The sequence below is a fragment of the Marmota monax genome, unplaced genomic scaffold (genome assembly GCF_021218885.2).
Source record: "Marmota monax isolate L192 unplaced genomic scaffold, Marmota_monax_Labrador192_F-V1.1 WCK01_AAM20220418_F8-fsc00230, whole genome shotgun sequence".
Taxonomy (NCBI): domain Eukaryota; kingdom Metazoa; phylum Chordata; class Mammalia; order Rodentia; family Sciuridae; genus Marmota; species Marmota monax.
Genome location: NW_026693365.1, coordinates 206,708 through 233,506, shown reverse-complemented (window position 1 = coordinate 233,506; position 26,799 = coordinate 206,708). Strand labels below are relative to the sequence as shown.

The 26,799-nt window shown below is 63.2% G+C and overlaps 1 protein-coding gene across 1 annotated transcript in view; it reads right to left on the bottom strand.

Annotated features, from left to right (window-relative positions):
* Positions 1-22,575: 22,575 nt before the first annotated feature.
* Positions 22,576-26,799, bottom strand: part of Ndufa10 (NADH:ubiquinone oxidoreductase subunit A10) — a 39,458-nt gene continuing 35,234 nt past the window's right edge. The window contains exon 10 of the mRNA XM_046456930.2: positions 22,576-22,988. Within this exon, the coding sequence (XP_046312886.1) occupies positions 22,920-22,988 (69 nt within the window). The 3' untranslated portion in view covers positions 22,576-22,919. The remainder of the gene's footprint in view (positions 22,989-26,799) is intronic.

Sequence of the window (26,799 nt, the reverse complement as noted above, 5' to 3'; positions counted from 1 at the left end):
CAGGGACGAGTCCCGCCTCCGTTGCCCACTGTGGACGCTGGGACTTGTACCCTCCTCTGTCAGGTGGGTGGGGCTGCTGGCAGGCCAAATGGAAAGGGCTCCTGCACGGGCAGCCCCAGGGCCACCATCACCTCTGTCACGCCTCCTGGGTGAATGACCTTGGACCTGGGCCTCTGTCCCAAGCCCACTCAGTTTTCAGTCTCTGAAAAAAAGTTTCCTCCTCTTTTGCCTGGGCTCTACGTGCTGATTGCTACGTCACACACAGAGGGAAATGGTGACACTGTCACTCAGCAGGGTCCCAGCAGAGGTGTGGGCACGGCCGGGCTGCGTGTGCGGGTCTGAGGCTGGCACCCTTTCCACAGGCAGACCTGGCTCCCCGTGAGGTGCACGGGCAGGACAGCCAGGGACAAGGACACCTGGGCTCCCTGAGCTGACAGGGACTGCTGCCTGCTGTCCCCATGGGAGGTGACTTGCCGGGGGGTGGGGACTGAGGAGCTGAGCTGTGAGAGGGTAGCTGGGCATCGCTGAACGTGAGAGCCACCGGCCATCTCCACTCTCCTAAGAGCCAAGGTCCAGGCAGGCCCAAGCCCCCCCGCCAGGGAGGGGCTCCTGCTAGAGCCAGAGCTGATTCCACAGCCAAGGGACCCTTTCCTGCCTGGCTCCCGGCCACCGGTGGTGCGCTGGTCAATTTGGACTTACGACCTCTTAGGATCAAAAACTGAGATTCCAGGCACAGTGAGGGGGTTTCAAAACACTCAGCCTGGCATCAACTACCTTTTCCAAAATATGCATCAACTTTTCTCCTCCTGGTGAGATGGGATAACAGGAAGCAGGGTCCCCTTCTGTCTGAATCCACAAAGAAATGGACCAAACAGAGGAAAGAGCCTCTGACGTGAGGAAGAAAGGCTCTGTGCTTGAGAAACAGGAAATAAACCCGGTGCAGTGGCCACGTCTATGATCCCAGGGACTCCGGAGGCTGAGGCAGGAGGATTGTGATCAAGGCCAGCCTCAGCAATTTAGCAAGACCCCATCTCAAAATTACAAAAATAGTGGTGGGAAGTGCTCCTGGGATGTGGCTTGGTGATAAAGGTCCCCAGTGTTCAATCCCCAGCACCAAAAACCAGAACAAAAACAAAAATCAAAAATAAACCCAGCCAAGAAACCCATGCTAGAGCTGTCCAGCACGGATGAAGCAAGGGCTGAGGAGGTGTCTCCAGTCTAGGACAGTGGCCGGGTGACAGAATCAGACTGGAGACAACCATAGCATGCCAACTCCAGGCTCCTGGGCACTCCCTTGTCCCCGGGCACTCAGGACAAGACTGATCAGGGCACGTGTGAGGATCTCATGGTTATGAGTAGCACCCAACAAAGTCTGCACCCACTGTACTGGGTCCACTTAGAATCTTCCAGGTGCCGAGAAGCAGGAAGTGCCACCCACATGATGAAAGATTCAGATGGAACTGACCACAGCACGACGTGGCCGTGAGGACTGCAGACCAGGAAGTGGCTATAACTCCCTCCGCCTGTCCAAGGAGCCACAGGAGAGACGGCCACGTCACTCAGGGCACTAACGATGCTACCAAGGCCCACAGCAGAATTGGAGGGGTGGCAACCCAAGCCTGATGCGGAGAGCAGCCGGGTGGGTGGGACTCAAGAAGGGCTGACGTCCCAGGCACAGTGACCCTGCAGCTGGACACAGCAGGAGAAGCCACCCAAACAGAGACGGAAGCAAGACTGAAAGGCAAACGCAGAACGGGTCGAGTGCCACCTGACCCCACTGAAGCCAGCAGCCAACACCAGTGGACAGCAGGACTGGAGGGGACGCGTCGTGAACGGGTCAGAACTTGCCAAATTGGAGTATTTTAAACGAGCCCTTCACGGCAGCCTAATGATAGCTCAGGAGAAGTGTCGCAGAGACACAGGACCATGTGCAGACAATGTGTGGCGGCTACTTAGCAAGTGACCGCGGGCGTCTCCAGAGAGATGTACGTCCCTTCTCACGTTGTCCTCCACTGTCTGGGTTTCCAAGTCAGAGAGCATGGCTTTGCATTGCTTTTAAATACTGTCCCTGGCCGCACATGAACTGCACAGAATGAGCAGGTCAAGGCTCTCTCTATAGGTCAGAGTTCACCACCACTCAGGTGTCCAGGCCAAAGCCAGATGGCCTGGCTGCACTCCAGGGGGATGCTCTGGGGAGCCCTCTGTCCAGCTCACTCGGGTCCTCGGTGTCTGTGACTGACATCCCAGCTCTGGCTGCCTGCAGCTCCTGACCTGGCCCCTGTGTGTCCCTGTGCTGGCCAGCGGAGCACGTGATGCTGACTTCCTCCGTCTCTGGCCTCTGAGCGTGTGACTAGGTCAGGCCACTCGAATAACCTCCCTTTTGATTAACTCGAAGTTGGCCGATCAGTGGCCCGATCACATTTGCCGGAATCCTCTCGGCCAGGTCCTGTATTCCCAAATTCCACCTCCACTTCAAGGGAGTGGATCACTCAGGCCTGTGCGGCAGGGGTGGACATCTGGGGACATTTTAAGATTCTGCATACCATAAGTTTGTACAAATATTAAGTTTTCTGCAAGACAAAGAGAAGGTCACCTGGAGCTGCTTACTCATTCAGAGACTGAGGACTGACCGGCACCCGTGAGTCAGAGCCAGTGACGAGGAGCCTGGTGGCGGGCGGCCAGGGGCCTCCTGCCCAGGGGAGGCTGCTTCAGCCTCGCCAGCGCCTGGGCCTCCTAAGCAGAGGAGAGGGCCGTACACTTGTTACTGGTTTGATGAGCAGACAGTAGGTTCTGGAGGGGCCTGGGAGCCTCTGCCCAATCCCAAAAAGTCACTTAAAGGGCACCGCAGAGTGCCATTAACTTACAAGCCTGCCCTTAGGCTCCAGGACGGGACCTGCTTGGAGACCCAGAGAGCAGCACCTAGCCCACCTCCAGGGTCCTGGCCTCTCTCCCCTCCTGGGGGCCCTATGGGACCCCGGGTCCTGGAGGTCAGAGACCCTCTTGACTCCTCTGTATGTGCAGGCCCTGCCTCTGCCTGACTCACCACATCCTCTGGGACCAATGACAGAAGGAATCGAGCCATTTTTAAAACTCAAGATGATTAAAACATCAACGAATCTAAAGGGCAACAGGACACGTGGCGGGGCCTCTCCCGTGCCCTGGGTACCTGCGGTGCTGGCAATTGAGGGGTGGGCCGTGCCACCCCCGGGGCCGGGGGCCTGGGTTCTCTCCGGGGCCTGAGTCTGGGGACGCCTCTGTTCTGGGCCTCGGCAGGGCGGACTTGCTGTCTCTGGCCTCTGAGCGGGTGACTAGGTCCAGCGCCCATTTCTCTCAGGGTCTCAGCTTTCCCCCGAAACCTCCTGGTACCGACACCAGGCCTCGGGTTGGGGGGCTGCATCTTCTTCTGCGGATTGAACATTTTCCTTCTTTGTCCAACACTTATCAGGTTCTGGGGACTGTGTCCCCCTCTCGGGGTCAGTGGCTCCGACACACGGTCTGCCTGGTGTAGGTGGCCGTGGAAGCAGGGCGGGGGCTGGAGTCTCTTGGAGGACCCGTCTCCACTAGTCACTAGTGGGTCCCTGGGGACAGCACAGCCAGCACAGCCCTGGCCCAGCCCAGCAGGAATAAGCGCTTCCACCCCGAGCCAGTTCCCAGGGCCGAGGCCAGCACCGGCCCTCCCTCGGCAGCCCCCAGAAGTGAAGGGGGATCCAGGGGCCAGTTTCCAGACCGGGAGGACACACAGGGCTCCCTCAGGGTGATTCCTGAGACCCATGATGGCCAGAGCAAGTGACAGGGACACTGCCCAGCTGAGGAGGTAGACGTCCAGCACCTGCCCTGGAGACGTCGGTCCAGTGGTCGCCCTGAGAAGGGAGCAGGGTGCTCCACAGGAGTGAGACCAGGGGTGCTGGAGGTGGGAAGGCCCTCTCCTGCCTGGTCCTCGGTGGAGGTGTCAGGTGACAGGTGGAGGTGGCCAGTGGTCCAGGGCCAGTTCCCTTCCATCAGGCATAGAGAGGGAACCTCCTCCCCTGCAGGCCTGGAGACAAGCTGCAGCTGGGGGAGGAGGTGGAGGGGCCCTGATCACCAACCGAAGTCTCAAACGGCCTTTGGGGGAGAGGGGAGGAGCCAGTGGGGAGGCAGCCTGGGACCCTGCCGTGGCCAATGGCCAGCTTGGTGGGGACAGGTGCCTCTAGCCATGGTTGGACCAGCAGGGAGCTTTGTGTGCTGACTCGTCACCCCGGGGCTAGTGGAGCCTGGGGGGCGTTGAACTGGTGGCTCTGGGGTCAGCAGGCTCCATCTGCACGGTGTGGGGCCTGGGAAGCGTCTTGTCTGCAGGAGCTGCGCTGCGTGTCTGAGAAGTGGACGGTGGGCAGGACACCCCTGGGCAGAGCAGAGGGAGCAGGACCTAAAGGCCAACGTGAAGTAGGTGTCCATGATGGGCGCCAGCAGGCCCAGCTGGGTCACCTGCCCACCCTGAGCCAGTCTGCAGAGACGGGGTAGGAGGACTGGTGCCAGATGGCCACTGGTGTGGACATGAGTCACGTTCCTCACGACTCAAACACCCAGGGTCACTCCAGGGGATCTGGGCTGCACGGAAAAACCACACAAGAGACAGAGATAGATTTCTCTTTGGATCCTGTGATGGCTCCTCTGACCTGAGGGGTCCGTGGGGGGGCATGTGCTGACCCCTTTTATTGAGGAGAAGCCATTCAAATGAGGCAAGGGGTCAGGTTTCGGGGGACTGAGTCTACTTTCATGACTGTGAGCAGGTTGACTGACACCTGGGTAGGCCACACCCAAGGGCAGAGCAAGAGAAAGGGACATACAAAGGGCGTGTCCATGGAACATTCTGTCCCAAACAGGGCACAGGGGTAGGATTACAAAGGTACAGGTGAGCGTAGCTCCGCCCACGGGTGACATGCCTAAGTCTGAAGACGTGTCCTCAACCTCCGGGACCCAGGCAGTGTCCAAGTCACTGCGAGATGTAGTGACGGTCAGAACCTCTTGCTTCAGGACGGAAGGCGCGAATCACTCAGAGTGGCTGCCCACGGACATGGACATCAGGGTGCACCTTGGTCTGTCTGTGCCAAGGACACAAGGTTCACAGACCACGGAGGCCTGTTAGGGTCTGTAAACAAGTCTGGATGGCGCCTGGCATTTTGCAGAGGGAGTGGTTTGTGAAGTCACGCCAGCGAGCCATTAAGTGTGGAGATTCCTGATTGGCTGACTGCTGTATCTAGTTTATGCTAATTAGATAAGCTGTGTGGAATGTATAAATACCCCTCCTGTCCTACAATAAACGGCTCCCACTCCTGCTGTATCAATCTACACAAGTTGCTCGTCACCCCCCGGTTATTTTGCTGCAGCCGGACTGCGGCAGAGGCCTGGAGGCTGGACGTCCAGGTCAAGGCCCTGTAGGCTTGGAGTCTGACGAGGGCTGCTGTCTGCTTCTAAGAGGTGCCTCTGGCCCTGCCCCCAGAGGGAGGAGGCTGTGTCCTCCCAGGGGACGTGGGGGAGGGTGGCCTTGCCCTCCAGCTCCTGCATAAGGCTCTGACCCCAATGAGGTCAGGGTTCTGTGCGCCACACCAGAGCCCTTCTTGCCTCCCCAGAGGAGAGCGCCACACGTCCCCCACCCTGGCTGGCTCTCCCTCGTCCCTCAGCATCCGAGTCACCACCAGGGCCTGTCCCCGCATCCTCTCTGTCACTGATGCCACCACCCCTACCCCCTCGCTCTCCTGTGCCTCCTGAGGGGCGGGCAGGCAGGGACTCAGGGCTCCCTTCTCGCTCCTTCTGGGCCAAGTCTTCGCCCCCTGGGGTGGGCCAGGGACGGCAGGTTAGAGGACCAAGAGGCGCCCGGGGTCCTTGGCTGCTGGTGCCTTCACCAGCTGTGTTCCCTCCCAGAGGGAAGCTGACCGCCCTTACAGGCCAGCGTGGCCCCCGTCCTCAGCACCCGCTGACCCCCGCCAGAGGCAAGGTTCACCTCCTCCTGCCCTCAGGTTCCTGGTCCCCTGCAGATCCACATGGCCCCGGGAGGCTGCCTGTGGGTCGAGGAGGGAACAGCAGGGGCTGCAGCTTGAGCCTCTCTGCCCCTGCTCCACGGGCTTTGAGGAGTCCCAAGGGAAAAAGCCACAGGTTCACGGGAAGAAGCACCAAGTTCACGGGAAAAAGCACCAAGTTCACGGGAAAAAAGCCCCAGGTTCACGGGAAAAAGAACCAGGTTCATGGGAAAAAGAACCAGGTTCACGGGAAAAAGAACCAGGTTCACGGGAAAAAGAACCAGGTTCACGGTGGAGACGGTGAGTGGCCAAGCAGCACAGAGCCTCCAGGGACCCATGGGCTCACCTCCACGGGGCTCACCTCCACGGGGCTCACCTCCACGGGGGCTCACCTCCACGGGGCTCACCTCCACGGGGGCTCACCTCCACGCTGGTGCACACAGCTACACCCCTGAGCTCCTGCGTGAGGACCGGGGCTTAAGGTGGCACAGCTTGAGTTCTGGATGGGGCTGTGGGGGGGGTGTGTGTGCACAGGTGCAGGACACATGGGGCAGGGCCCATCTGTGGCCAGGACACAACACTGACCAGGTCCTCCGTGGAAGCCCCCAAGGGCTCGTGACCTGGCCCCATCTGCTCCCCAGACTGAGGCCTTCCCTCTGCGGGTTCCACACCAAGCTGACCGCATGGGATCCCGGGCTCCTGCACGCCCCAGGCCTCTGTCCTGCTGCTCCTGCCCTCTGCCTTGAGGGAGCAGGACCTCCCTGGTCCAGGTGGCATGGACCCTGGAGGAGCCCTGTGACCCCCACCCAGGGACCCCCCCTCCAGGCCCTGCAACCTCACATCTGTCCTTACCAAGATTCTCTCAAGTGTCCCCTAAGCCACCTGGCTGGAAGCAGGACAGGTGGACGTCACAAGGCCAAGCTGGCGGGTGGAAGCCCACAGCACCACCGTGTTCCTTCCTAAAAGCCGTGACCCTGAGAACAGCTGGGCCTCCGGTTCCCATGGGGCTGACCCACAGGTGGAGAAGCACTGAGGCAGCGCGGGCTCGGTGGGCAGAAAGCCAGTGGCCGGGGCAGAGGTGGGAGATGGACGCGTCCACAGTGACACTGGACAGGTCTGGCACCCAGCTCAAACAACCAACCGTGAGCACGCTGCCCAGGATGGCCCCGGAGACGCAGCTGGACCTCACTGTGAGGCGGGAGGCGGCTTCCTGACCTGGGCAGTCCTCACAGCTGACAGGCTTGGGTGCCCTGGGTCCAGGCACAAGGCACTGGGGTCCGACACTGTGGGACAAAGGTCCTGGGGACGATGAGAAGGAGACCTGCAAAGTGTTCACATTTTCATTTTATTTTACTCTTTTTCAGGGCTGACCTTTGAACCCCGGGGTTGCACATGTGCCAGGCAGGTCTTTACCTCTGAGCTGCGTCCACTGTGTCTTGAAAAGTGTCTGCCTTTGAGGCAGATGCTGCAAGATCCTGAGAACTGACCTTCCCAGCCAAGGGGGAAGCCAAGTCCACCTGCCTGCCTGGGCAGCCTCCAGGGCATCATCAGTGCCAGGTGGCACCAGGTGGCACCAGGTGGCTAGACCCACTGTCCGGGCAGGAGTGCAGACCTGTCTCACCAGGGGATGCTCGTCCTGTTGGCAACCATCACCTGGTCACTCGGGGGAGGAATGTGAGCCACCTGAGGTACAGAAGCAGACTCAGCCAACAGCAAGGGGCTCCCCCACGTCCCTCACACAGGTCACAGCCTCAGCACCACCCTGGGCTCTGCAGGGGGAGGAGAGGAGCCCGGGTACCTGGGGCAGGTGTCCCCAGCCCGGCCTCCTTCTTCACTCAGGTACGCTGTGGGGAGACCTGAGCCCTGCTCGGCTGTCACAGCCCAGGCCCCAAATAAGCAGCACAGGAGGAAGAGCCGGCCAAGGCCAGTCAAGGGCCACTCCCACCCACACTCCACGTCCTGAGATGGCCTTGGCCTCAGCAACTCCATCTTTAATGACCTGCAGTCTCCCCAGGCACGAGCCCAGAGCCTGCCAATCGCCATCAGGCATGGCCTGTAAACGGGTCACTTCCCACAGCCTGATAGGAGTCAGGTGAAGTCACTTAGTGTAAACATGTCACTGCCTGAACCCTGATAAGAGCCAGAGTGTGAGATCAGAGTGAAGTCACCAGACCATACGCCTTGGCTCTAAATGGAGATGTCACTGAGTAGCCTGGTGGCAGATGATAGGGCCCAAAGGGCCAGCAGAAGCTCCAAAAACTAGTGGGCATCCTTTCTCTCTCTCCTCGACTGCGTAAGTCACAACTCTGCCCATCGCACACCTGCTCATGAAGTTAAGTGGCCACGGCCAAGGACTCCCCTCAGCTGGGACCAGGCCAAGCTGCCCGGGTAATTGAGCGCAGACCTGTCACCAGGGGATGCTCTTCCTATTGGCAACTGTCACCTGGTCAGTCGGGGGAGGAATGTGGGCCACCTGCGGCACTGAGGCCGGCTCAGCCAACGGCCTGGGGTCTCAGGTCAGCCAGCTCACAGCCTGCACCTTGTCACTGTGGACCTTGACAGGGTGGACATCTACTTGAGAGGCAGGAGGGATTCCAAGGCTGCATGCGAGGCCCCTGGCCACTGGTCAGTCAAGTGCACGTGAGCTGTGGCCACCATGTCGTTATTGCAGGACACCTTGGGCTCTGGTCCATTTCCAGGCCAGAGAGGATGGCTGACACTGGTCCTCCCAGTTTGTGCAGGACTGGAGGCCAGGGAGGCCATGTGGCTGACACCTGTGGTTCTGGAGTGGTCTCGAGGGAGCCCAGACGTCCTGGCTCTCTGTGGAGAGAAGAAGGCCCGGGAGTCCCGAGCCCGGCCGGGCCCACGTGCTCCTGCTGCCAGGCTCACGGCCCCCGGGGGGACGAGGGGAGAAGGAGGGGTGTGGCCTGGTGGTCTGGCCTCTGGGACAGGGACACAGAGAGCACTCCCTGGGGTGGGTGCCCGAGCCCAGGGTGCGGATAGGAGCCAGCACCGAGGGTCACTGCTGCACTGGCCCCCGGGCCCCAGGCACGGCCGCCCGCCCACACGTCCCTCACACAGGAGCAGGGCGTGGACCCCGGTCGGGAGGTTGTCACTCCCGGCAGCCTGGCGCCCCACGGGTGGCCACGTGAGTCCTTTGCATGGCTGGCAGCAGGTGTCCCTGTCAGCGTGCGTCCCTCGGGGGCCACCCTGTCACCTCATTCTTCAGGGGTGAGTGCTCTGGTTCTAGGTGTGTGGCGTGGGCAGTCTGCTGGCCGGCGTGGTGGCCACACCTGGGCCTCCACTGCACCTGGCAGCAAGTCCTGGGGAGCAGCGTTCCTGTGGCCCCCGGCTGCCGGTCCCCACGCAGGCACAACTGGGCAGGGCCCTCGGGTGGCCTCTGTGAAGTGACTTCCCACCCTGGCCCTGCTCCCGGGCCTCCTGTGGCCACTCCTGGGGATGGAGCCCCTCGCCCTCCCAGCAGCAGCCTTTGCCCCTTCTCTGCCCTGCACCGCCCTCCTGCTGATGGGACCCTGCCCAGCCCACGTGACCCCCGCCCACGTGGAACCCCACCCACGTGGAACCCCCACCCATGTGACACCCCACCCATGTGACCCCCGGCCCACGTGACACCCCCCGCCCACGTGCCCCCACGGCTACCTCCCAGCTCCTCACTGGGGCCCTCCCTCCTCATGGGCACCCCCATGAGCCCTCGGCCTCCCGCCCACTGTGTGCCCCTGGTCCTCAGCGGCTCAGCACGACCCCGAATGGCTCTGGCTGCAGCAGTGACCACACATCCCATCCCTCCTGCCCTGTGCTCGGCCAGGACCGCGACCAGCTCTCTCACCAGCCATCTGCTATGTCCATTCTGCGGAGCTCCCTGTGCGTGTCCGAGGCCCTTCCCCTGTGCAGCCCCTGGACGTGGCCCAGCCACGGGCCTCTCTCCTCTCCTGCTGTCCGCAGCGCCCTGCTTCTCTGCGGCCTGTGGCAGGGCCTGGAGCCTGAGGGGCAGTGCCATGGGAGCACCTGGGCCTCTGTCCTCCCTCCTCCTCCTCCTGGCTGCCCAGGTGCTGCCCAGGTGCTGCCCAGGCGTCCACAGCTGCAGGAGAGCCAGGTGGCTCTGATAGGTGGCCCCAGCCGCCCACAGGTCCCCCCCCCACAGGTAGGTCCTGAACACCTACCGCACCTCACTGGTCACTCTCTGGGGACTGAGGTGGGGCATGTCCCCACCTCCCGTGGCCTCCCCACACATTGGGGAGACCCCCTTCCATGCACATGGCTGTCCCCATAGGGACTCCGGGTGACTCTGAGAGCCCCAGCAGAGGACAGAAGTGGAGGACGTGCACCATGGAGACCGCGGCCAGGCTTCCTGCCCCACACACGACCGCAGCCACAGCCCCTCCGCACAGCTGCTGGACCACCACCAAGGCCCAGAGCCGGTCTTCCTGACCTGCCAGGTCAGGGCTGCAGCAGGCTGGACGTGCAGGTGGTCTGAGCGGAGCAGAGGCGCCCTCCTGTGGCAGTGGGGGTGCGTGCGCAGGTGGGGACGTGTGGGGGCTGAGGGCAAAGACCGACATGGCAGGAGTGGGGCCACTGTTCCTCGGCTGGTGGCAGGTACCTGGAGGTTCCCTTGGTGGGGTGGGGACACTGGGGACGATGGGGACGGGCACCGGGAACTGCACCTCCCATTCAGGTGCCCTGAGCCTGAAACTTCTCTGCACGAGTAAAGCCTTCCACACACGGACAGGCTGCTGCCCTCTCCTCGAAGCCCCAGCGGCCCCCAGGCCCATTGTGAGTGAGGGAAGAGGGACCCCGCTCCAGCCCTGGTGGGAGTGGACTCAGGACCACACCGAGGCCCAGCAGGAGGGTCCTGGAGTGACCCACGCTTGGCCCAGGTGGTGTGTGTGGCCCCGAGCCCTTCGCACCCCCGTCCTGCCAGCCTTCTGGTCAGCAGTCTCTCCCGACCTCCACGGCAACCACTGACCCAGCCCCTGTCTCCCTGGACCTGCCAAATGGACATTTCAGGTGGAATCCGACACCACGTGGCCTCTGTTCTGGCTCCTCACTGGGCACGGCCATCCCGGCCTGGGCACCTGGGGCCTGCGTTGGCTGTTTCTTTGCAGGGACCACCGAGCTCTGTCGTGTGGATGGTCAGGTGGGCTGTGCCCGGCCTGGGGACACGCTGTGGCTGCTCCTCCTCCCGGGCTGCTCCGGGCACCTGTGGGTGAGCGTGAGCCTCCTGAGTCAAGGAGTGGGATTCCTGGCTGCGGGCGCGGCACTCACAGGCCAGCAGGTTACGGTGAAGACCCCGGAGAGCACGTGGGGACTCGGCTGGCCTAGGGCAGCTGCTGCAGATGCGGAGTGGCCAGGCTGGTGCCCAGGACCTCTGAGGCCACTCTGTGCAGACGCTGGGGAAGCCTGGACGTCACCAAGGGGGCTGCTGGCCCGGACATCGAGGATGTGTCCCCAGTCATGCCCTCTGCCTCGGCTGCCAGCTGACCCACAGGTCTGCACCGGTCAGAGGCTGTGAGGTCACCCATACTGGGGGCCACCTGCAGGCCAGCGTCCCTGCCCTGGGCAGCTGTTTCCCTGCAGGCTGCCCTGGGCCAGCTGCCACCCGGGCCCAGGCCGAGGCCTGTGGGGCCACCCTGAGGAAGCAGGGCGCCGGGAGAGGGTGCGAGGCTGTCCCAGCAGCACAGAGAGAGCGGCCCCCGCGGCCTGAGTGCAGACTCGGGGCTCTGCAGCCTCTGGACGCCCACACAGAGGGCCGCAGCGTCTCCACCGACCACTCCGCCCCGGTCCCGCCCTTCAGTTGAAGAGATGCTGCTCCGCGTGGACGCGGTGCCCCAGGTGACTGCCTTCAGAGCTCAGGGAGACGCGCGGGGGGACAGCACCTGGGGGCCTGTGGCCAGCTAGGCCCCAGCTGATGGCACTGCCCTCCCTGGGAGGATCGCGGTAAGTCCTGCTGGTGGGGGAGGTGCTGGCTTGGGGTCGAGGGTTCCAGCCCGAGGGCCCTGGGCCACCCAGCCATCAGGTGTCTTCCCACAACTCGGCAGGGGGTGGTTCATTAGAACGGAGCCTGGCCGGCCACCACTGCGGCATCGGGGGCGGGAGAAGGCCAGCAGGGCCCTGGAACATGGAGCTGCAATACCAACACGCCCAGGGAGCGCGTGCCAGCGGACAGTCCTGGGTGGCCGTGGCTCGCCCGCTGTCCCCAAGGCTGGGTCGGGCCTTTCTGTTCGCTGTGCTTACCGACTGCTTCTGTATTATTTAAAAAGTGACTTTTTTTGTTTTGTTTTAGCTAAAAGTGACACAAGCTTATCAAGAAGGATTTGGCCACACAGAGATTCAGGAAATGGGGGGAGACGTTCGCAACGCCCGAGTTCCAGGAGGTAAGGGGACTCTCTGCATCATCAGGAAAGGGCAGCTGTCCAGCCCAGAAGGGGCAAAGGATGTGGGCAGGCAAAGGAAAGAAAATGGCCAGACGTGTCCAAGCACACTCGAATGGGGGCAGCAGGGGTCCACTGCCCTTGACGTCAAACTGCAAAGCTCCCTGCAGCCATGGGCCACAGGCCTTCCAGGAGGCGCTGGACAGCGGCCCTGGGCCCAGCAGGCAGCACTGACCATCACCGCAGCCAAGCCTCACAGCCTCCCAGCTCAGGTGGTAGGAACCGGGTCAGCCTCTCACCAGCCGCTCTGCGCTCCGGCTGGGAAGGGGATGGCGCCCTCTGCCGCTCGGCCGCAACACAGCGCTTCTGCAAGGCGTGGCTTCCACGCGGGTCCCCAGGGGGACACTCGGATCCAGGTAACTTCAGGAGGAAGTAAACTCGTGACTGTCTTTGAGAGAGAGGAAGAGACACACGCTGAATGTGAGGGGCAGACGGTGTGAGGACCGGCTCCCGGGGATCCAGGGCAGTCACTTTCTAGGTCAGGACCTTTCAATACGCTGACCTGAGGGCATGGCAGGCCTGGCTCTCCTGAGAAGGGTCAGCACTGCGTCAGCCCCCCGGAGTAGTCCCCAGAGGAGGACAGGCTGCAGCCCACTGACCCGACCAGTGTCGTCTGCACAAGAAGAAGGCCCCGGGGCATTGTGTTGGGGAAATAATGCAGGAAACGGGTCTGGAGCCCTCGGCCCTCACGCACGCTGCAGGCGAAGCCAGAACCACCCAGGGTCCGAGGGGCTGAGTGGGGCAGGACGGAGCCAGGACCCCAGCAAGCAGGGGCTCAGCACCAGAGCCCCCCACAGCAGCCACATTCCATGCAGGACGAAGGGGAAGTCCCAGGGCCTCTGCTCCCAGCCACGGCCACAGAGCAGCACCACCCGCACGTCCCCGAGCGGGTCTCCCTGTGGTGCCCCCTCACTTCAGGTGTACTTCAATGGCAGTGCCCGGCTTGCCTTCTAGACAGGAAGCCCTCTGCCCAGCGCAGCCTCCTGGACCTGATCATCCCCGGGAAGAGAGGCGGGTACTGGCTCTGCGGACCACCGGGCCAGACCGTGCGCACACGGGGACAGGTTCCACTCCAGTTGTCGGGTGGCAACTCTCCTGTGTCCATCCTGACAGGTCGAGGACAGCAAGTCCCTCACAAGAAGCCACCGGCTTTGTCCCCACCTCGCTATCATAGGCAGGTGACTCCCACATGCAGAGCCCCTGGCCCCGGGGCCATGCGGGTGGGCCCTGAGCAAGCCCCCCGCAAACCCAGAGTTTGACTGCAGCCTGCCCGTCTGGCCCTCGGGCGCTTGCTGCTTACTTACTGGCCTTTGGTGGACTCTGGGGTTGTGGTTGGCCCCTGGGGTGTCTGCAAGCCCTTTCTGACATTACGCATGAAGTCCGTGCTCTTACGAACCTCTTCCTGGCAAAGTGTGGAGAGCGCCTCCGCTCTGCTGTCCCGTCCACGCCGTGGCCTCCCTTGCGTGTCTACTCCTGCAGTGGTCCGTGCACGTTGGCAGTGGCCCCCCACGCTGTCCCTCCCTGCCTTCCACGTCTCCAGATTGCACAGCCTGACCAGTCCTCACCTCTTTCCACAAACCTGGCACCGGGCTGCTTGCTCCGTGGGGTGATGGAGGCAGGAGGAGGAGGGACAGGGCAGGACGGGCTCAGTGAAGCTAGAGACTGGCCCAGGGCCTGGCCTTGCCCTCGGCCTCCCCTGAGCTGCTCTGGACAGGGGCTGGCTGGACGGCACTGAGGGGAGGCCGGCATAGCTCCAGGTCCCGGCCACGCCCGAGTGCCTTTCCCCAGAGGGGGCTCGTGCTTCTGCAGAGTGGCTTCGCGGCCCAGCTCTGCGTCTGCAGCCCGAGCCAGAGTGCCCAGGCCCGGCCACTGGCCACGAGGCTGGGGTGGAGCAGTGGCTGGGGAGCCGGGCTGGTGGCCCCTCTGCTGCACTCCGGGATCTTCTGCTTGTTTTTCTGGGAATCTTTTTCAGCTTTTCCTTATTTCCCCCTCTGTTCTGTTAGGGGAGGGCAGGACGTCCGGTCACTCTGCTGTCTTTGATGTTGCTTTTGCAAGCCCAGCAGCAGGCTGGACCTTGGGCTCTGAAGAACACATCTGGCTGGGGACAGTCTGAATGTGCCGGGAAGGGGTGGTTAGACCTTCAGAGCCAGGTCGAAAAGGACAGCAGCACAAGCCCCAGCAGTGGGAGGGACGCTCCCCGAATCGCATCCCTGGGCCTGAAGACAACGAGGCCGGCAGGGAGGGCACTTGGTCCCAAGAGTGGCAAGACCCCGTGACTCCCTTCCTCCGCAGCTAGCAGATGAGCCCTGCCCCCGCGAGTCCTTCAGATGAGGAGTGGGTGTGTGGTGGACAGCTCCCCTGCAGAGGCCCCAGGTCCTAGTGCTGAGCCAGTCACCCCTAGCCTGGCGGTCAGACTGAGGTCCACGGGGAGGCCAAGGCTGGGCATGCCAGCCGCCGATGTTTTTGTCTCACAGTCATAACTATGGGTCATTCAGAAACCAGAGAAGAGAGGTGACCCAGAATTGGGGACATTTGTTCTATGTCCACCACCCAGCTGTTGGGGACTTCCTTGTTCCTGGGAATGTAACTGTCCCCAGAGCATTCATAAATGTCCACAAAAGCAGAGTTTGCTGAGACCACTGGTCGGTGCAGGGTCGAGTGCCTGGCTGGACGCCTCCCTGTGAGCATCAGCGTCTGGCAGTGGCCACACAGAAAGGCCTCTCAGGATAACCCCAAAGAAAAACAAACCACAGTCCAGCAGGAAGCCCAGGTCTCCAGGAAACAGGATCAACTCAGAGTGCCCAAGGGGAGCCTGCAGCAGGGACTCAGGGCTGTCCCCTGGTGGCCCTGGGGCACTGGGCCCTGCAGCCTCTGCCCCTGCCCCACGTAGAGGTGGCCCTGAAGCTTGGCCTCAGCAGTGGAAGGCCATGCTGACCTCATCCCCAGGGAGTTTCCGCCACCCCGTGAGGGAGGCACCTGTGGGCCCCTGTGTGCCCCCTTTCTGAGTGCTCCACGCAGAGCCAGGGCTGCGGCCTCAGGAGCTGGACCGCCAGAGGGCGTGGCTGGCCGTGCAGACACTGCCCGCCCCTCAGCCGATGCAGGCAGCACCTGTGGCTCTGCAAACCCCGGGCTGCCGGGTCCTGGCAGGAAGGCCAGAGTGGGGGTCACATCAGCCCCGCTGGCCGCTGGGGAGAAGGCGGGAGGAGTGCTGCCGGCTGTGGGGGGTGGCCTCCTCGCAGGGGCCGCTGTGCAGTCACCTGCAGCCTCACGTCAGATGCACAGGTGGGCCTTCCAGGGCCCCTCAGGGCCTCCGGGGCCAGGGGCGGCAAGGCCTTGGGAGGAGCTGCCCTGAGAGGACGCACCCGGGGGAGGCAGTGGAGGCCCCGTGTGGAAGGCCCCATCGGGCCAAGCTCCTCGCAGCGGTCATGGCAGCCCACAGGGCCTGAGCCGGGCCGTGGCGCTGAGGCCCTGAAGGATGGACCACGGCCACACTGGCTCGCGCTGTGCATCTGCATGAAGCTCCTGCAGGCAGGGAGGGGACCAAGAGCGCAAGCCACGGCTGGGCCACACAGCCCAGGTTTGAATCCCAGACATGGGCTCCCCCGCTGTGTGTCTGGGGCGTCCTGCACAGCTCCTCTGAACCTCAGGCTGTCGGGAGGGAGAGACAGCGAAGACCCCTGGATGGGGGGCTAGCTCCCCGCCCCATGGGGATGGGCTAGCAGGGTGTGGTGTGCCTGTCGTGAGGCCCAGGGTGCAGAGGAAATGCCTGTGGAAGCGAGGCTCTGTGCGGGCGCCTCCCTGGTTCCTCCTGGCTCCTCCGGGGCCTGGTGAGGGAGGCTGTCTGGGGCTGCCCCCTGGGGCTGTGGCTGCAGGGACGCGCAGCCTGGAACCAGGCCCAATGTCCTCTGGCACTAGGCGGCAGAGACTGCGTCAGGAGGGTTGGCACCCAGGCCAGCCCTGCACCAGGGACCCTCAGCTCCCTGCCCAGCAAGCTGAACCCACGCTGGCAATGGCTCTGCAGGCCCTGGGTGCCTAGCCCGCATGTCCTGCTGGGTCCCTGTAGCACCTCCGGGGGCCTGGCTGGAGGGCCTCCTGCAGGAGAGCTACCCGGGCAGCATGGGCTGCCCCCCAGGGCTCCCTGCCTGGTTCAGCAGACCCTCCCAGAGAGTGCTGGTAAGGTGGGAAGGACCACCTGCCTTCACCCCAGAGGAGCCAGGCGAGATTCGAGGGGCCTGCAGGACGGTAGTAAGGGGACAGGACAGTTCACGTTAGCTGGGCTGCAGGTGCCCAGAGCTCGGCCAGGCACGCATGGGTGTCCAGCAAGGGAGTTGTGGATGGCCTCACCCAGCCTGCCAGGACCTGGAGAGCCCGGGGCGGGGAGGGGCACTGGTCAGCCTGCCTGGACAACTGGGCTGTCACCTGCCTTCACACGGGGACTTGCCTTAGGACTGTGGGGGTCAAGCCCCTCTGGGCCTCCCGGGCCACAGGAGCTGATTCCTTTAACAAACGCGTCTCCTCCGGGCGGTGTCTGGAGACCCTGCTGTAGCAGGACGGCAGGACTCCAGACCCGCTGGTCCAGCCCCTCGAACCTGCCTTCCCGTGTCCCCCAAGGGAGGAAGTCACAGCGTCACCCCCTCCTTGGCTTACTTGTGCCCCGCAGCGGCAAGCTCAGGGCAGGTCCTGACATCAGGGGACAGGCTTTGGAAGGCTCTGCTTGTCCCCTGGCAGCACAGGGTGCCCATTCCAGACACGGCTCCCCCCAGTCCAGCAAAGCAGCTGTCCAAGCAGAGAGCACCTGTCCTCTGCCACATCTCCCTGGGGGTCCGCTGCACAGGGCAGGGGTCCTGGCCAAGCCCCATGTCCCACCACACTGTGCCTCGGGGCATGGCCTGCAGCTGCAGGCCCCCGGCCCCTCAGGGGGTAACCAAGTGCACACACTGGCTAAGCCAGGTGCTCTGCGGCCTCTGTCCTCCCACCCTGCCGCACGCCTGTCTGTCCACGTGTGTTGTCCCCTACTATGTGTGTGGGGGTCCCCACTCCCAGGTCTTCCTCCAGTGGTTGTTTCAGCGTCTTCCTGCTGACCGGCTGGCCGGGGCCTCTGGCACCTTCTCCTCCGCCCATCTCTCCTCCAGGAGGTTACAGCCTCCCCCAAGCAGCCCTGCCGCCCCCAGGAAGGCCCCCTCCAAGCCTGGACTTCCAGGGGGACTCGGCCGCCCCTTCCTGAAAACCCCGACCCTGGAAGTCCCCAGGAAAAGGCCAGCTCTGAAAGGAAGAGTGACTGAGCAAAGGTGGCAGAGGTGCGTGAGGAGGTCAGGTGACCCTGCATGGGCGGCACCCTGCCCAGGGACTGCTGGTCAGGCCCCTTCCAAGGCCTCCCTGGGCCCCTCGGCACCCCGTGAGCTGTGCTGGGCCTTGGGGTGTCCATGTGGGAGATGAGCTGAGCAGGGCTGGGCGCGTGAGCCTGTCTGGAGGGACATCAGGACCCAGGAGACGGAGCCGCCGTGCCTTCTGCACTCTCTGTCCCTCGCCAGCCCCCTGAGTTATGGCAAGCAGGGTGCGTGGTCAGGAAGGGGCGTTCGGACCAGGGCTCCAGCACCATGGGCCAGGTCCCACAGCGGGAACCACCTCGCCAGGGGAGAAAGAAAAGGCTGCTCTACGTTAAGAGGCACGTCTGGGGTCTTTACAGCCACTTCAGACGACCTAGAAATGGCCGTTCCTATCTGTCCTCGCTGGGAAGAGCTGGCCTGAGCCAGTCCAAGGCTGGCATGTCTTCACTATGCTGGCTGACCACCAATGTCAGGGACACATCCTGCAAAACAGTCCCATGAAGGACACTCAGCACCTGTCACGGGACCACCAGAGCCCAGTGACACCAGAGCCCAGGACCCTGTCCTCAGCCCGGCCTAGCTGCCAGGGTATCAGAGTGTCTGCAGGACCAGCTGGTCAGCTCCTTCGGGGGCAGAGCCCCACCTGTCTAAGGGGCTCGCGCGCAGGTCTCAGGGTGGGGCACACAGAGAAGTCTGAATCACCGGTCCACCCAGGAGTGGCCACCGCATCTGACCGCGGCTCTGCACGGGCCTGGCTGTGAGGACTGCTGGGCCTTGGGACAAGGGTCCAGTGCAGAAGTCGGGGGCAGGGTGAGGGGAACTGACAGACTCTGAGCTGGGACGTGGGGAGGGGACGGCCACAGTGGACAAGGCTGTGGGTCTGGACGTCCTGTCTGTGGATGCTGCTCCTGGCGAGGTGACCTGGGCTGCAACCTGAGCCAGCAGAGCACCCGGCCCTGCAGGAAGCACTGCAGCCGGGAGGGCAGAGGACGGCAGGGCCAGCTGCCAGGAGAGGGACAGGCAGGCCGGCCACCAGAAGGGACCCATGTACAGCTCGGGTGGGCACCCCTGGAACACGCCAGGCCAACGCAGGAGAGCCGGTCACTGGCTCCCACGGACACTGCCGAAGCCCACTGCCATCGTCACTCACGAGCAGCAGGAAGGCCAGCGGCCTCTGCCACACAGGTGAGGGCATCTACAACAGCACATGCCGCGTGGCCACGTGTCCCTTGGCTGCCCACGGGCAGGTCCGGGGTACAGCCCCGCACCTGGAGATGTCCTCCTGGCCTCGCCTTCGCCTGCAACAGCAAGACTGAGATGGCTCAGTGTCCACGTCATGACCAAAGGCTGACGCTGAACACTGGTCTTCAGGGGACCGTGGACCCACTGGGGCCAGCGCACTCCTTACAGTCCCTCAGAAGGGTGGACACTGGGCACCCATCACTTCCTCCCACCGCAGGACAGGGGTCGAAACGCCACCACCTTCCCCCTGCTTCCCACGAGGATGCGGCTCAGCAGCTAAGAGCAGGAGGAGGCGCCTGGTCTCATGCACTCCCTGGGGGCCAGGGAAGCAGAGCCCCAGGCAGAGGACCCCGAGCTATCTGATGCCGCCCGTGGTCCCCACCTTTCCTTAGTCCTACCCTCTGCAACCCCCTCAATGAGCTCTGAGCCCCTCCATCGACGAGACCTTGCAGGTCACTTCCACGGTTAACTCTGGATTCTCCCTGACCACCCAGCAGCAGCTGCACCAGCACCCCCACCTGTGTCCATGCTCCCAACCACCAGCTCCTCAGCCCTCCCCTGGGGCTCACCGGGCCTCTCCAGCACCCCCCTGGGCTGGTGGGCTCACCTGGCCTTCCCCAGCCGTCCCCTGGGCTGGTGCCCTGGGGCTCACTCAGCCCTCCCCAGCCATCCCCTGGACTGATGCCCCAGGGCTCGTCCAGCCCTCTCCAGCTGTCCCTGTGCTGGTGAGCTCACCTGGCCTTCTCCAGTTGTCCCCTGGGCTGGTGCCCTGGGGCTCACCCGCCTTCCCAGTCCTCCCTGGGCTGGTGCCCTGGGGCCCACCCCCCACCTGGTCCTCTCCAGCTGTCCCTGGGCTGGTGCCCTGGGGCTCACCTGTCCCTCCCCAGCTGTCCCCTGGGCTGGTGCCCCGGGGCTCACGGCCCTCCCAGCCCTGACAGGCTGGCTCTGCTGGGTTCACCTGGTCCCATGGCTTTTAAGTCGTACAGGGTCCTGACCCAATGCTGGGCTGGCCTGGGCCTCTCCTAGAACGCAGCGGCTCCTCTTGAGGATGATGATATCTGTGTGCGGAGAGCAGTGCTGGGGATGCCTGAGCTCTGGGGACACACGTCACCGGGTGAGCGTGCCAAAGGAAACATCTGGCAAGAACTGAAAGCCAGGGTGTGGAAGGGAACCCTCGCCCAGCCTCAGAGGGGACACGTCCACCGAGGACACTCCCCAGCGTGGCCAGCCCTGGATGCAGCCGGAGGTCGGGATTTCCACTTAGAAGACTCTCAGGTGTGAAATGGGAAGTGTTCTATCACAACAAAGTTAAGATTTTCAAAACCATTAAGAAAATGGTGCACGCCAAGGAGCACTTTACCCAAGACGGGACGTGACTGTGCCTCCCGGGCCTCTTGGGTGGAGGTGGCCAGGGTGCGGCCTCACCACTCCTGGGGCAGGTTTGGAGCCGAGGCTCTCCAGCCTGTGGGCTTCGGGTGGGATGCCCAGTGCCATGGAGAGGGTGTCACTGGGGGAACTGCAGCACCTGGGGAGGGGGCGGGGCCTGCAAACATCATGACCCAGTGTCCTGCTTTCCGATGGGGAGGCCCACTGTCCCAGGCCACAGGTGTCCCTCTCTCAACGGGCTTTCCTTGGTGAAGTCCCACGTGGTGCGGGTGGTGTCTGCTGAGGCGCCTGCTGGCTTCTGGTCTGCATCTGCTGGGAGCGGGCCTTCAGTGCCCGGCTTCCTGTACACCCAGAGGGGACCCCTAAGCCACTCACCTGATTCTGACTGGCCAGGGCTGCTCCCACCGGCCTCCTTCAGCAGGCACAGATGCACAGGAGTGGCCGTGCTCTCCAGCCCTCCGCCAGGCTCCGCCCTGCAGACCTGCCCAGGAGCCCGGGGTGTGCTTTCCTACAGCGGAGCAGCTGCCTGCCTGCGCCTCAGCTCCAATGCGTCCAGCCAGCTAGAAGCTCAGGGATTCTGAGCCCATTAGCGGCCAGGAGCTTGTACAGAATGGACAGTATAAGGGCGTCTCCTGTTTGGCTGCGGAGCCCCAAGCTCGGGTGGTGCACCTGGTACCCAAGTCTGCTCCTGCCACAGTGCCTGTCAGGTCCAGGCAGCCATCCCCACAGCTGGACGCTGAGTGAGCAGCACATGGTACCCCGCCCTGGGGCCAGGGCACTGGAGTCCTGCTCTTCGAGGTGGACAAAAGGAACCGTGTGTTACGTCCTCTAAGCAGCTCCATGTTCTTAACCATCTGGTTCCACAATGTAACAGAGACCAGGAAGGGACTCGGGGAGACACAGAGCCACCGTGCCCACACACGCAGCTCCATGCAGGCCGCGGTCCCCGCGCTGGGTGACGCCTGCCTCCTTCCTCGGCTTCAGAGCACGAGATCCCCCAGGGAAGGGAGGCCTGAAACATGTGCCCGCCTCAGCCTGGGCTGTGTCTAAGGGCTGTAAGTGTTTTGTGAAAACAGCCCCTGTGCCCTGCCGAAGTGAGGGGTTGGGGCATCCGCGGCCACCTCTTCAGGGCTTCCCAGTGGAGAGGAGACTGGACTGTTTGACGCCTTCCTCTGCCCGACATGCGCACCAAACACCAGAAGACGGAGCAGATGGGCTTCCTCAGCACTGCGAGCTGCACACGCCTCACTGCAGCAGGGGACGGCACAGGTCAACGCACATGCCTGTGGCCTCCCGCAGGCCAGGTCCACTCCGCTCCTGTGCAGGGCTGACCACACGCAGCCCTCCGGGCTCTGAGGCACTGCCACCCACCACCCAGGCCCAGCGCAAGCACTGGCAACACCAAGAAGGTACAGCCCGTCTCCCTTTCCCTCCTCACCTGAAGGGGCTCTCAAGGTGCTCAGACCAAGACACACTCCAGGCCTGGCCCAATGCCTGGCCACTCTCTCGTCTAATGATCAAAACAGTGGCCACTTAAATCTGGACCCCAGCACAGAAGCCACCAGCAAACTTTTCAACCTTAAGGAATGCAAGAAGACAGTGGGAGGAGGGAGGAAGGAGGGAGGGAGGGAGGGAGGGAGGAGGGAGGGAGGGGGAGGGAGGAGGGCAGCATGCGTCCTCAGCGTGCTCTACAGCAGGGAGGCCAACAGGACTTCCTCCATCAGGAAATGTCCTCTTCTGCCCAGTACTGAAGCACTGCAACTAAGGACTTGCACTTTAAATTGCATTTGACTTTAACCAACTTAAAGGCACATCACACGGGTGACGGCTACTGGCAGGACCCAGTGGAGCTCAGGAGCCAAGCAGCAGAGTCACGCAGGAGTCACAGCTGGACGCCTGACCAGCTAGGCTGGGCGCTTCCGAGTGCCAGCAGAGGTGAGCAACGAGGTGACTCTCACTGCTCTCGTCACGGCCACCGACGCGGGGCGACCCAGCACCCTGTTCTCCGCTCCGGCTAGGCTCAAATCCCCTGCAGGGGAGCTGGGAAGCCAGCAGGAGGGTCTCCTCCTCCCTTTCACTTGCTCTGGCGCAGACTTAAACAAGGAGAACAGACCCTCAGACGCTGTCCCACCCCGGGGGACGCGCATGTGCGACAGAGAGGCGTGTGCAGACGCGGAGGGGACTCCACAGCAACGGCTTTATTTCTTCAAGTCAGAGGAACAGCGCGCCACCGTGGTGACGGAGCTGGGCGGACACCACGCCTCGGCGACAGCTGGGCTTGACAGCAAATGCCGCTCCTCCCCAGTGACAATCACGGTGACTTCAGAACACAGCCAGAAGGCCCGAGGCCGGCAAGAGAAGTTGTTTCCCAAACTCCACAGGCCGCACTGGGTGGGCTGCATTTGCTGGGCCCTCCGCGCAGCTCACCACCATCTGCATCCCGCAGCTGCACAGCTCCGTGGAGTCCGTGAGAGGGACGGGACAGAGGCGTCCTCGTGCCGTGACAGCCTGGTGGGCGCCGCTCACTTCAGCCAGATCCACTTGTCGCCCACGTCGGCGTTGTACCCGGGGCGGTACCTGCGGCCCGGCAGCTGGGGAGGAAGAAGTGGCCGGTGTCAGAGTGCAGTGTGCGCCCTGGTGCCCGCACTCGCGCCCCTTCACTCGCCCAGCCACTCTGCCTGAGGGAGGAGCTGCGGGAGGCTGCCCCGCCTGCAGGCCTACCACCCTAGGCGGGGACCTGGACAGACAGCACCCCCCACCCCCCGGGTTCCTACAGACACCAGGAGGGTGTCACTGGGGGAAATGCAGGAGGGGACAGGGCCCGAGAACAGGCTTCCCCATCATGACCCGAACACCCACTGACAGCCAGCAACGGACCGGACCGTGGGCAGGAGGTCACTGCGGCTGGTGCTGCGCAGCCCCAGCCGCCACCCAACCTGTGAAAGGCCTGGTCCAGGTTGCTGCACCGCTGCCCAGATGCGTGACCGGCGTGGGTGTCAGCCTCTCCTGAGGAGGCTCGTCAGGCTCCCGGCCTCTCTGCCTCACGTGGGGGTGACAGAAGGAGCTCCCAAACCTGCATGGGGCCCCTGGTCTCTGGCGAGGGCCTCCTGCTCACAAGTAGAGCTCCGGGCGGTGGCGTCCATGCCGGAGCCGCTTGCCCAGGACTCGGGTCAGCGTCCCACCACCAGCCTCTCCGTGCACACAGGGCAGGAAGAGAGCCCCCAGGCCAATCCTAGTGTGTACACTGTCCCCCGAAGACCAGCTGCCCCAGAAGCCCCCCAAACTGAAACTCCCATCCAAACAGGCTCAACGCTGCCATGCAAGCAGCCCCCCACCCACCAGAAACCCCAACGCTTGTCTCAGACCCAGAACGAGACCCCAACCAAGGCGAAAAGCAGGAGTGCCAGGTGATGGACAGGGGACCGGGACATGGAGGTGGCTGCCATGAAGCACTCGCATGCTTGGGTGCTGAGGGGAGGGCGGGCCTACTGAGAGCCCCCCCCCAGAGGGTGGCCTTTCCCGAGCCCCACGTGCAAACCAGGAGTCGCGCTCTCCCCAGAACAGCCACCTCCACGTAGCCCCTGGGGCTGTGAGCGTCCACTGTGCCATGTGCTTGTCCCCAGGCCCTCCCGCCCCCTCAGCGCCTCCCCGACCCTCCCTGGGCACTTCCCCACATGAAGCCCTTCCACAGTGAAACTCACCCCAGAGGACAGAGGAGAGGTCAGTGGCCCAGAGACAGCCACCTGGGTGTCAGGCACCCAGGACACGGATGGTACAGAACAAGCAGCTGAAAGCAAGCCGCGGCCTGTGGAGAAGGCCAGCCCCGTGCACGTGGACACACATCCGAGAAGGGGAGGGAGGGCCCCCAAAGTTCAGAGACGGCAACCTGCGCTTCCAGGAAGCCGAGGGCCCCCACCCGAGGTAAGGACAGCGAGGCAGCGCGAGGCGCGTGACCCGACTCTGGAAGCTCCAGGAGCAGCCGGAGGGGAGGGTGCGCGGGTGCCAGGAAGAGAGACCAGAGCAGCCGCGGACTTCCCGTCAGCAACCAGGCGCCCGGGCCGTGGGCATCTGCTCTGCTGTGGGAAGGGGACACACCACCCGGAGGCAGGCACTGCCAGTGCCGAGTGGAGCAGGAAGGAAGGTGGTTATGAACAGCAGTCAACAGCAGTTGTCACGTGCCGTGCCCTGGGAACACTGCTACTGAGGCCGCGCAGCTCACGGAATATGGTGCCGACCACACCTGGGTCCAGACGAAGGCACGAGGCCCGAGGTGGCAGGGACGTGCGGATGGTGCGAGGCTAGGAGTCCCTTCAAGACTCTCCAAAGACAACGAGGATGAGAGCCCCCACCGAGAGGCCCGCGGCAGGCGCGGTGCCCATGGAAGTGGAAAGCAGGAACCGCCACGGCAAGCCAGAGGCACAGCCGGAGCCGCCAGGAGAGAAGCCAGCAGGCCCCCGAAACAGCCCAGGGCAGAGCACACGCGGCCGGGAAAGGAGAGGGAGACCCGGGCCTCCTGGCCACCGCGCGAGGAGGAGCGCACCGGGCAGTGGGGGCTGCCCCCAGCCCGCAGGCTGGACCTCGGGGGCAACGGGGCGTTCACCCACAGCCCTGTTCAGAGTCCTCCTGGAGGACACTCAGTGCTGGTGTCACACACAGGTACACAGGGACGGACCCCAGTGGAGCTCCTGTAAACAGGGAGCGCAGAGGAGACAGGACTGAACGTAGCTGCGGGCAGGAAAGGGCTGCGTCAGGGACGGCAGGTCTGCCTCCTCTGGGCCTCTGAGGGACGCGGGGATTCTGGTCAGCTCCTGTTTCCGTCACTATGTGTACACAGATGAGCTCTGCTCCGAATGCTGTCGTTAATTGTAAGAAATAACATCATGGAGACTGCTGACCATTTCCTCAGTGTGCCATTTCCCTAAGACTTCTATGACTGTTCTCCACAAGTCAGGATCACAGTCAATTTCAAGAGAAATATTTCCATTGTCCACGTCAAGTTTCAAAAAGCCACCCTCTGTCTGCCATACAGGCATGGTGTCTGTGTACAGGCAGGCCACCTGTCGCTGGGATGCTCACTGGGACGCACACCACGGCAGCCCAGTCCCCAGTGTTCACCCCTCAACTGGCACCAGCCGTGACCGGCAGAAGGGCTCCCAAGCACCTGCTCACACGCTGGAGACAGCAAGCCCCTCCCAGCGCCCACAGACGTCTGTCGTGTGTCCGGACAGTGACGCTCTGGACCTCCAGGCCATGCCGAGCCCCCCACTCAGGTCAGCACATCTTCACACACGGTCACCAGCAGTGGCGAGCAAACCCACCCTCCTGTGCCGATTTCCTATGTGGGTAACTGAGGTGGCAGACTGATGCCAGGTGCTGGGGTTCTGCAGAGCAGGCATGAAGGCAGGCAGACCCGTCTCCTCCCAGCCCTGCTCTAGCTGAGATCTGGACTCTGACTTCATAACCAGATTCCCAGGGGAGCTCTGGGCTGAACGCCACGAGGACATTCCGACCACCACGGGCGGTGGTCTTCCTCTACAGGTCCGGTAACTCTCCTGGTACCCACTGCTGACTGCAGGTGAGTCCACTACGGTGAAGTCCCTAAGGGCCAGACCGCAGTGTCAGCACAACGGAGGTACTAAAGACAACTCTGCGGTAAAGGAGGATTTGAGACCGAGGATGACACAACTTGAGACAGTTAAGAAATAAAAACTAGCAGGTCAGAAAGCAGAAGACTCTGCCGTCCTGGCCACCGCCTCGGCCCTTGGATCCACGGGAGGAGCTCAGCCTCTTAGCAGCCCCTGGCCTCACTGGCGGGAAGGGACCAAGTCAGGGAGACAAAGACCAATCAGTCTGTGGCCCCAGAGCAGCTCTGTGCGGAACTGGAAAGTGGCTGTGAAAAGCGGGCCTGCTGACGGTGCTCAGGCTCTCCATGACCACGAGTAGGCACGGCTCCAAGCACAGAACTGGGAGGTCACGGATGGAAACCTGTTAACAAGTACTGCTGGGGTCCCAGTCCTCCTGCTCTTCTGAGAGCCACCCGGGCTGAAATCCTGGATCCCCAGGCACAGTGGCCAGGCACGGGGCAGTCACCTGGAAGCTGACAGACACTGAGAGCCTCTAGCACTCCAGCCAGACCAGTGGCAGGACTGGTCAAGAACGCCAAGGTCACAGGACCCATGAAGACACAAAACAAAACCACCCCTATGAACACCTGAGCTGCCTCGTCCTCTGCAGCAGTCTCTGGTTGCGTATCTGTGCCCACGTCAGTCGGCAGAGCAGGAAATGCTGCCTACCCAGGACGACCGCTGCAGCGCCAGGCCAGGGGCTGCGCACCGCCCAGGCACCTGCATGCTGACCACGCCTCTGCAAGTGGGAGGGACAGGCGCTTCCTTGTGGCCACCA